At 39.2% G+C, this 12,232-nt stretch overlaps 1 protein-coding gene across 1 annotated transcript; it reads left to right on the top strand.

Moving 5' to 3' along the window:
• Positions 1-2,399: 2,399 nt before the first annotated feature.
• LOC128205276 (uncharacterized) lies at positions 2,400-4,462 on the top strand. The gene is made up of 3 exons (XM_052906803.1): positions 2,400-2,557; positions 2,721-2,849; positions 3,389-4,462. The coding sequence occupies exons 1-3, from the start codon at positions 2,506-2,508 to the stop codon at positions 3,601-3,603; spliced, it is 396 nt and encodes a 131-aa protein (XP_052762763.1). The 5' UTR covers positions 2,400-2,505; the 3' UTR covers positions 3,604-4,462.
• Positions 4,463-12,232: the final 7,770 nt, after the last annotated feature.

Genomic DNA, 12,232 nt, shown 5'->3' with positions numbered 1-12,232 from the left:
ATCAGTTGGAACCATTTTTGGCTCACTTCCAGATTGTGACTTGTATGTTTACATAGTTACAAGATATATCATGCGGTCTCTCTGTCATTCATGTTTAGCTCGTCTGATTAAAAAAGAAGACGAGTTATTGCCGTCACTTGATTATCGTCGTCGTCGTCGTCGTCGGAGGCGTTGGTTAACTTTTGCGTTAAGGTCACTTATCGAAAAGTGGAAACTATCAAAGCTATCACTTTGAAACTTTGGGAACTTGTTCATCTCATACCCTTCTTCACATTGTACCCTATAGATGCTTAGTCTCACCTGTTTTTTTTTTGGTAAAAGACATGAATTTTAATGGATTTTGGTTAATTATGAGAATTTGGCATAGCTTCTTCAATTTTTGTTGGATTGATTTTTTTTTCCACAGACAATAAATGGATAGTGCGCTTAAATTTTTCAAACAGTCACTCATTTGGAAGGATAAGTGGAGGGTGGGGGATATTTTAGTATTTATGGACTTTGTAATTTCTAGTTAATCTGAGTATGTTTGTTTTGTGCATGTCACTAACATGCAACCTAGCAAAGCTATCACTTTCAAACTTTGGAATACATTTTCACTATCACGTGTATTAAACGAAATAAATAAACCGCAAAAGGATAAAATCAGACGAGCGTTCAGCACCTGCATGCGGTACTCTTGTTATATATTTGTATTAATTAAAAAAACTACCTTGTCATTTAGGCTGAAGCTGGAAGAACTTCATATAAGTTTGCTATACTGATAAAATGAAAATAATTTAAAAAGTTAAACGATATTTTCACCTACGTGATTGGAAAATATTCTTTTTATAAATTGGAGTCTGAAACGGTTGATTGTTGGGTGGTAAAATCAGTTGAGAATGAGATTTGTCTGAAGTATTTTGTGGAATATTGGGTTCTGGTATTAACAATGGTCATGCTATATTGATGCTCTCTTAACTTAAAGGCAAAGGTGTATTTACTGTACATGTTGTTTTGATTGTCCATGTTATGCCCTCATTGCCGAAATAAATCAAACAAAATATTGGTTGAGTGGGTTCAATGAAGTACCTAATGAACAGGGATCAAGTTTCCAAGTGTATTGTATGCATACAGTTAAAGGTGTAATACGTGAATTTCGTCAATAAATGTCACTTCAATGAACAATAAATAAATTACTGTCGAACCTTCTCTTCAGATAAGCGGTTTTCCATGAACGTCTTTCATATTCAAATTTCGGATTTGATATGAACGTCAGCGCGGGTGTAGCTCCAATAGGCACGGGAGACCAAGTTGCCTTATTCCTAAAGCATCTTTAATAGTGAAAAACTGCTTTTTTAAGTTAAATTCAAAGTTAAAGATCAATGAACAAGGCCTCGGGAATTCAATTCGTTCATCATAATTAAGCAAATAAAATTTCAAAATCTGCAATATTAACTGAATAGCAAGGGGGGGGGGGGGGGGGGGTGAAGGCTATTTTTGCATTCGTTTCTGAGCGTATTTTTTCTCAATTAGATTAAGAGCCTACTTTTGGAAGGCGACCGTAGTCAAGTGCATAAAAATCGTCTTGATTACTGTAAAGGCTGTATTATAAGATATACAGTCGAACTCCGTTGGCTCGAAATTGCTTGGCTCGAATTCTTCGTTGGTTCGAACTGGATGCCAAGGACCCTTTTTTGTTTTGAAGTTTAGCATTCCCGCTTGGCTCGAATTTCCCCCCGGCTCCAGGTGTTTTCGACGGTTCTTGTGAGTTCGAGCCATCGGGGTTCGGCTGAATACCAAAAGGCACCATAATATGCATATAGAAGGGAGGATGCCCCCGGATCGCCGTAGCAAATGGGCCTATACATGCAAAAAGTCCTAGCTATGCCCCTGGGTAGTGTCTCAAGGTTTTACTAACCTTATTAAATATTCCACTTACATCTTTTCCATGAAAAAATAATATTCCATGAACAAACATAAGTGCAATTAGTATAACTTCTTTTCCATGAAACTCTATTCCATGAAAAACAGGTGCAATGTTTAACTACATGTCATATATCAACATATTTCCTAGGCTCGAGCTAAATTCGCCGGTCCCTTCGACTTCGAGGCAACGGGGTTTGACTGTATGTATTTTATCGGCTGTGCCAGACTTGAATGAATAATTTTATATAGACCTCCAAATAAACAGTATCCATCATATACAAAAGAGTTTAACCTTAAGCAGCATTACATGCGGCTGTCGCATTTGTTAACTAATCAATACACGGGTGGATATTAATGAACATTATTTTGTCGTCTGAAATTTTAGATTGAGGAAGTAAATGACGCGTGGAAAACAATAATAATTCTATGAATCAATCACAATCGAACATCTAAGTACTTCAGAGAATTTGGTATTTTGCAACGAAAACATATTGATAATGATCAGACAGGTTTTAGCACGATTTTAAAGAAACGGTTGCACTTGGATTAGAAAGAGCGCGTCTGTCTGATTGAATAGTTAAACGCGTAAGCACATAGGCAATGGCGCCGTCTTTTACAGTTTTCGTGTTGATATGTGTATTTTTACTTGAAGGTATGTTCAGCTTTTAATTTGATTTTAACAATTGATGAATATTAGTCAAAAAATAAATAAATTAAAATTGCTTTATTTAGGTAAAACCATCGGACAGCTTCTTTTCCGTTAAAAACGTTTTCTCATATAGTAATGGACATATATAGAAATATGTCATTTTCAGTAACAGTACATGTAGCGGACGGCACAATATCTTGCTACGCATGTCTGGGCTGTAACGATGAGTTCGATTCCTCAGATGTCGTACAGGAGCCTGACTGTGTGTCGTGTAGAAAAGAGAAAAAATGGGGATGTAAGTTCTGTCAATCTTCCAAACTTATGTTTCAGCATAAATTTTATTCAAAGGAAAGCAGGAGAAAACGTTTGATGACGTCGTCTGTGTAAATGAGTATCCTTGGGGTATTCACATTAACAACATAAACAATATTAAACCAAGAAATAGTATTTTAAACACATTTAATGACCTTTTTCGAGAATATGTAAATATAGCCATGATTACCTGCTGATGACGAACGAAACCTCGCAAAAATTAAGAGGTCACGTCTTCCTACAAAAGACTCATTTGCGCTGATGACGTCACATATTCGAATAATATAATAAAAATATTTCATTACAAGTCTATCATCACAGTTGCTTAAGTGCGTAAAAAGCTTCACGTTTGTTAAAGGTACATAAGGAGGTCGATGGATGATATTCAAATTTATGCTAAGTAAAGCCCTATTTTTCAAATAGTGTTTGAATTATTCATTGCAAAATTAATAGATTTTAAAACTGTTTAAAAATCAAAACTGGTCGACACAAAACCATACTGTTATTGATTTTTGCAAACAGCTTTGTACAGACACACAATCATACGAACGTGCGAAAAGACATATATCGACTCCGGGGTTGGATGCACGGACGAAATGAAAGGATTAAGCAACGTGATCTGCTATTGTGATACTGACCTTTGCAACGGCGGTCAACAGCAACGACAGAGTTGGGGCTTTCTGGTCAGTGCTGCTGCTGGCGTAGGCATTGTTGTAAGGAGAATCGTCGGTATCTAGAACAAGGCACATGGATGTGTCGTTAAAAAGTTATACATAGTTTGTGTCTATCTGGATGCTGTACATTATTGTATATAAGTTATGAGGAGCCACAAACTTATTACTTTGTCATTTTGATGCAGTGATGAACGCTGCTATATGTGTATCACACTTCTTCGTCAAATTTGTGTCCTTTAACTATGTGTTTCTATACCCCACATATATACAATATAGAATAGTCAAATTTGTGTGCTTTAACTATATGTTTCTATACCCCACATAAATACAATATAGATTTGTCAAATTTGTGTGCTTTAACTATATGTTTCTATACCCCACATATATACAATATAGATTTGTCAAATTTGTGTCCTTTAACTATATGTTTCTATACCCCACATATATACAATATAGATTTGTCAAATTTGTGTCCTTTAACTATATGTTTCTATACCTCACATATATACAATATAGATTTGTCAAATTTGTGTCCTTTAACTATATGTTTCTATACCTCACATATATACAATATAGATTTGTCAAATTTGTGTCCTTTAACTATATGTTTCTACACCCCACATATATACAATATAGAATAGTCAAATTTGTGTGCTTTAACTATATGTTTCTATACCCCACATATATACAATATAGAATAGTCAAATTTGTGTGCTTTAACTATATGTTTCTATACCCCACATATATACAATATAGATTTGTCAAATATAACCATAGTTGTCAATCTGTTATAAATGTTTTAGGTTTACCTTAAGTTCAATTAAACAAGACATATTTTCTTATAAAATCTTGGTTGTTTTAATGTGTTAAATGTTTTTGGTGTGATTTTAATAAACCATCGTTTAGTTGACGATTTTCTTGATTATTGTGATTGTTTTGTTACCGGCTTGGCTGAACGTAACACAGTGTGTGTCTATCACATGATAAATGACGTCATACATGCTACGTCGGAAGGCAAAAATTTGCTTAAAATGAAGACTTAAATCAAAGATAACTTTTCATTTACAACACCATTTTAAATGAAACAAAGGGCAGTCTATGCCGCTTAAAGAGCCCCGCATTTGTTTTATTGCCAAAATTGCCAAAATTAAATGAGGTCATTAGTTTCATCAAACACTTCGACCAACCTGTTTCCAAAATAATGTTTTGACAGTGCTCCGTCAGACGGCCGTATTGTGAAAAGGTTTGTCGAAGTGTCTCAAGAAACTAAACTCTCGATCAAATTCTGGTAAAAGACAGAAGGTGGGGCTCCGTAAGCAGCATAGACTGCGCTATATTTCCTTTAAAATGATGAAGAAATAGTGTAGTTATCTTTGTTTAAAGTCTTTTTTCAAATTAAAATATTGCCTTCCGACGTAGCATTTATGACGCAATTTATCACGTGGTATACACACACTGTAACATATGTCACATGCAGTTCAATATCCACAAATAAATTGTTTCAGTTTCTTTAGAATGTCTTATCTTCCAAGAATGAATTTGTCTTTCCGAACCTGAAGTCCCAATTTTGCAGTGCAATGTTTGTCCTTGTACTCATGTGAAACTACGCGTGGCGAGTACATTTTCGCAACTTTTCAACTGTAGTGGTGGTTTGAAGATATAACTTATATGATGATATTTTTCCCATGATCAAATAACTTTTTCAATCTGTGTGAGAGAAGTATACATTCTAAGTGTGTTCCGCTGGCACGTTTCATAAGACTTCACCCATTAAATCAACAATATTTATCCTAACAGGTGTAACGTGCGAGGCCAACAAGGCCAACATATCCCTTTAGAAAAAAGGATGCTACCATGTTGTCATTAGCTGCGATGGTAAATAAATGAAATAAAAAGTACTATGTGCTCAACGACTCCCTTAGGGTTATTTATCCTGCGAAACGAAATTTGGTCAGACTCTGGTAGTATGTGACACAACTTTATGTGTGGTAGGGATGTCAAGAGCTCTAAATGAAATATCATGGTATAAAATGGCCGGTTTTAATGGATAGAGTCAGTGCATCACTCGGTTTGACTTCAAATATTTCATGTAAATAAGTCGACGAAACCTTCCTTGTCGGAGCATATGATCAGTTGTTTTCCAAGAGACGTGGTGCCCAAAGATTTACAATACCAAACTCGATCCAACCGGAAGAACAATGAAGAGGCCCAATGTTCCTGCATATAACATTCTGCACTCAAGCTATCTTCGTTCACCATTCTTATAAATAATAATGAAAATTAAACATACTCGGAATTGTGAACAACACGATTACACCTACTTAGTATATACAACCGATCATTGCATCTTACACGAGTGTAATAAAAGCACCTCGACCCCGCTTACAGTTTGACCGGTAAAGCTATATTTCCTGGCAAGGGATTGAAGTTATCGGAGATATATGACATACTTTATGCATCGAGAGCAGTTAGACAAGTCGTCGGGTCGACATATTTTTCTTCCGTATTTGAGACTCCCAAATATTAACACTTATACATTGAATAAAACTACTACTGGAATTACCGGGACCATCAAATATGAAATCGTCAAAATAATGATTAAGCTATTAGAATTTGACGCAGAAAAATGTTGAACATTTTTTTTAAAAAGAGATGGGGCGTAACTGCAATTGAAACTCCTTCATTAATCGAAGTAGTAATTATCTTCCTATTTTAATCCGAGAAGATGGAAGTCGGACGGTTGCATTGGCAATAGTCTAAAAGCATATTAAATGTCCCTAAAATCAATATAATATCTGTGACATATCCGACGGTGGGATATTTCACTGTAAATAAGGTATATAGGGTCAGTTCAGTAATTCATGCTAAGCTGGGGCTGGAAAAAAATGCCAAAGAAATATTTTTGTTCAACATCTCATTTAGTACGAATTTGTGGTTCCAAGCAGATTATCAATTTTATGTACTTCAACTTGAATCAGTATGGAAAATCGGTCAAAAGTGAACTGGTATTTGTCCGATTTGGGGTAACGTGACCGGGTTGCGCGTAAGTACCGATGGGAGATGAACATTTTTAGACTCCACTTGTTTATAGCCATAGGGTTGTATCTGACAACCTGGACAGGACTTGAACGGGGGTGCATTGTGGTTTTGGTTAAACAATTAAGCAATTTGCTCGACAGCAGTTGATATAGTTGTAGCTAAAGCATTACGTATGGGCATATTGGCATTGGACCTGACAAGCTCTATTTTAACAATATTTTAAAGTTAAGCTCCTACACGGCTTCTAAACGCCAGCTCCACCACTTTACGGTGGTGCAAAGAAAAAGAGCTGTCGACACTTCCGTGGTGGAGCTGTGCCCTATGTTTATATGAACAAACGTGAGTAGGATTTATATTTTATTTGATGATTTCATTTAACGGACATATTTCGAAAATCGGACAATGTGGTACCGTGTAAGAACACTTCTACTGTAGGCTGGTTACTATTTCGTTTCAATATTGTGCAAACTGTGGTGCCCGGAGCTTTTCTCCCGAATCGGACTTGCGCATATTTTGAGATCTGATTGCATAGCAAGTACATTTCGGTGCTTTCACACCCCGTAAGAACATTCTCACGCATGCAAACATAACTGTATAGTACCTATAGTACCGGAAAAACCGACGCTGGTTGACAGTGGCGGTTGGTGAGGTATGTGATGAGGCAGTGACAGTTGCTGTGGACTTTTCAAGCGGTGGCATTCCAAAGCATACCACCGCCGTAATAAACAGAATATAAACTTAGGAGTGCTTATCCAGGACTGTGACGCCTTGGGACAGATAGCAAATAGTGAATCTACAAAGGGGTTAAATAACTTCGTGTTCACAACTCCTCAATTATCCCAACAATCCCGTATAGAAAGGAAAAACGTAAATCCAAGTACGCATTAACCTGAGGAAACTTAAGATAAGAACAAATTAAAGAACAAAATAAGAGGGAGTCCCAAGTTTTACTATGACTGTAAAGATGTGCTGCAGGTATTGTTTGAAACTAGAAATACCCCACACAGTCTGCCTTGATTAGTAAAAGGTTTACACGGGAGAACGCGGTAGCTCTACCTTATGAGACTATAATTGATCATTGCAAATCTTTTAGGGCCCACCAGTCATTTAATATTTGCGCGTTTTCAGCTATTAAATACACGGTTACGCTATTTATCAGTAATTAATATTTTTCATTTATGTATTTTTGTAAGTAGTTAAAGGTTTATCACTGAAAATGTATGTTTGATATAGATCTACATGTTTGTGTATGGATTTTAAATACGAGTGTCACTTTAAAACTGCGTGTTAATAGAGCTTCATAATCTAAAGCATAATTGCACAAACTCCTAGAGTATTAGAAAAAAACATAATTGAACATTAATTTCAATGTATATTGTAGGAGCTGCACTCTCACAGAATGACCGAAATCATAAAAGTTGTATGTGTAACATTTAAATCGCATACTTGACTTTGTGTTTAATATTTATGTGAAAAACTACAGAAACAAGCTTAGTAGCCAAAAGTTTAAACATAAACCCCGTTTCATGGCACAGGATAAACGCCAAAGACATAGAAGACAAAAACAAAAAATCATAAACAAGAAACATGGAACACCAGCACAAATCTCCACAAACAACACAGTGCATACGTACTTAATAAAAAAAATATTGGTATGTACACTAAGTATATGTATGGTACTGACATATCATTAATGTGGCAAGGCTTGTAATGGAAACAGTCTTCCTAAACAATCTGTAACGTATTCCATTTGTATTATTTAAGTTCTTTAAATTAGACAATCACTTTCATGATACTTCTAAGTATTGAAATAACTTTTAATTGGCCGTTCAAAGCAATCATAAAAACTCACAAACATCAAACACTTAAATGAATTGCGAAATTAATATCCCGAAGCCTTTCTTATATCCATCTCTCACTCGATCACTCGATCACTCACTCACTCACTCACTCACTCACTCACTCACTCACTCACTCACTCACTCACTCACTCACTCACTCACTCACTCACTCACTCACTCACTCACTCACTCACTCACTCACTCACTCACTCACTCACTCACTCACTCACTCACTCACTCACTCACTCACTCACTCACTCACTCACTCACTCACTCACTCACTCACTCACTCACTCACTCACTCACTCACTCACTCACTCACTCACTCACTCACTCACTCACTCACTCACTCACTCACTCACTCACTCACTCACTCACTCACTCACTCACTCACTCACTCACTCACTCACTCACTCACTCACTCACTCACTCACTCACTCACTCACTCACTCACTCACTCACTCACTCACTCACTCACTCACTCACTCACTCACTCACTCACTCACTCACTCACTCACTCACTCACTCACTCACTCACTCACTCACTCACTCACTCACTCACTCACTCACTCACTCACTCACTCACTCACTCACTCACTCACTCACTCACTCACTCACTCACTCACTCACTCACTCAATCACTCACGCACTCACGCACTCACTCACTCAAACCCAACAAACCAATAACCCGACCACCCAATCACCCATAAAACCCACCGACCCACCCACCAACCCAAAACCCAAAACCTCACTTCACTTCACCTCACCTCACCGACGCAGCTCACCTCACCACCTCACTGGCTCACCTCACCACCTCACCTCACCACTTCACCTCACCACCTCAACTCACCTAACCACCTCACCTCACCACCTCACCTCACCACCTCACCGGCTCACCTCACCACCTCACCTCACCACTTCACCTCACCACCTCACCTCACCTAACCACCTCACCTCACCATACCTCACCTCACCACCTCACCTCACTACCTAACCTCATCTCAACTCACCATACCTCAACTCACCATACCTCAACTCACCACCTCACCTCAACTCACCACCACACCTCACCAACTCACCTCAAAACCTTACCTCACTACCTCACCTCATCTCACCTCACCAACTCACCTTACCTCATGTCACCTCACCACCTCACCTCACCACACCTCACCACACCACCTCACCTTACCACACCTCACCTCACCACCTTACCACAACACTTCACCTCACCTCAACCCACAAACTCACCTCACCTCACCTCGTCACCTCACCACCTCACCTCACCTAACAACCTAACCACATCACCTCACCTCACTCACCACAAATCATCTCACCACCTCACCACAACACTTCACCTCACCTCACCTCGCCACCTCACCACCTCACCTCACCTCACCTAACAACCTCACCACCTCACTTCACCTCACCTAACAACCTAACCACCTCACCTCACCTAACAACCTAACCATCTCACTTCACCTTAACACCTCACCACCTCACTCACCTCACCTAACAACCTAACCACCTCACCTCACTCACCACAACTCATCTCACCACCTCACAACAACACTTCACCTCACCTCACCTCAACCCACCACCTCACCTCACCTCACCTCGCCACCTAACCACATCACTTCACCTTACCACCTCACCTACTCACTTCACCTCACCTAACCACCTCACCTCACCACCACACCTCAACTCACCACCTCACTTCACCACACCTTACCTCACCACCTCACCTCACCACACCTCACCTCACCACAACTCACCACCTCACCACACCACACCTCACCACCTCACCACAACGCCTCACCACACCTTACCTCACCACCTCACCTCACCACACCTCACCTCACCACAACTCACCACCTCACCACACCTCACCTCACCACCTCACCACAACGCCTCACCTCACCTCACCACCTCACATTACTTCGCCTCACTTCACCTCACCACCTCACCACACCTCACCTCACCACCTCAACTCACCACCTCACCACCATACCTCAACTCACCACCTCACCTCACCTCACCACACCTCAACTCACCACCTCACCTCACCACACCTTACCTCAACACCTCACCTCACCACACATCACCTTACCACAACTCACCACCTCACCACCATACCTCAACTCACCACCTCGACTCACCAAACCTCACCTCACCTCACCACCTCACCTCACTTCACATCACCACCTCACCACACCTCACCTCACCACCTCACCTCAACACCTCACCAACACACCTCACCTCACCTCACTTCACCTCACCACCTCACCACACCTCACCTCACCACCTCACCACCTCACCTCACCTCACCTACTCACCTCATCTTACCTCACCTTACCTCACCTCACCACCTCACCTCAACTCAGCACCTTACCACACCTAACCTCAGCACCTCACCACACCTCACCTCACCACAACTCACCACCTCACCACACCTTACCTGACCACCTCACCTCACCACACATCACCTCACTTCAGCACAACTCACCACCTCACCACACATCAACTCACCACCTCACCACACACCACCTCACCTCAACACACCTCAACTCACCACCTCACCACACCCCACCTCACCACCTCACGTCACCACACCTCACCCCACCACCTCACCACCACACCACCACAGCTTACCTCACCTCACCACCTCACCTCACCACCTAACCTCACCACCACACCACCACACCTCACCTCACTACCTCACCACCTCACCTCACCTCACCTCACCTCACTCACTCATTCACTCACTTCTAACTTACTTACACGAAAACATCTTAAAGAACTTCTATGCTATATTTGACGATATTTCCCTTCAAACCGTGATGTAAAATATGGATTTTCATTATTGTTTTAATAATGTATATATATTTACAAAGTAACCATCACGGCCCAAAGGTGGCCAATACTATTTTCCGGTCTCTCGCCGTATTATCCGATCTCCTAATTCCCGGTCCCTAGGTATTGAAATAACTTATCAACAACATCATTGACTCATGCAACTTGATATATTCTATTCAAATAATGAAATATTTCACTTACACTCTTAATGTGAGCATAAAAATAATTAAGCGATACTCCAAAGGTTACTATGTAAGCGATCATCTTTTGCTTAACCAAGTTAACACATGGTTAACTATGACATCTCAAATATCAAACATTTTGCTTAAAGTGATACTCTTATTCATATCAATACATACACATATATACCAAACAGAAAATTTGACTGATAAACCTTTAACTTCTTACTAAATTATGTATTATTTTATGGAAAATGTTAATAACTGATAACAATATTGTAATCGTGTATTCAATAGCTGAAAAAGCAAAAATATTAAATGATTGGTGAATGCTAAAAGAGTTACTGTAACCTACCATGATCTTAAATGGTAGAAATACTGTGTTTTATGCAAATTTCCTTCAAATTATAATAGGTATCCTTCATTAGAACCATTGTTTTCGACATGTATTCGTCCCTTTTGGAATGATAAACAATAGTTTTAATTGTGGTTAATCTTATGCGGGAGTAAGAATGCATCTTTAAATGTAAACCAAAGAAATAGTGAGAGAAACTGCGCAAAACAGTTAAGCTGAACTATCGTATCGAATGTGCTTGTATCAGGTTACAGAATTACTTAGGAGACTAAATTAATAAACGAACATAAAACATGAATATTATTGTGCGTGTAAAACTTAAACCGATTGTATATGAAGCTAGCCACGTTTTAAGGATAACATGTATTCATGTATTTTGTAAAGAGCTGTGCTTTTGTGTGCATTTTTAGAAAATCTTAAATACA

The sequence above is a fragment of the Mya arenaria genome, chromosome 10 (assembly GCF_026914265.1).
Source record: "Mya arenaria isolate MELC-2E11 chromosome 10, ASM2691426v1".
Lineage (NCBI taxonomy): Eukaryota > Metazoa > Mollusca > Bivalvia > Myida > Myidae > Mya > Mya arenaria.
The sequence above is the reverse complement of the archived record's forward strand: the minus strand, read 5'-3'. Positions and strand labels throughout refer to the sequence as shown.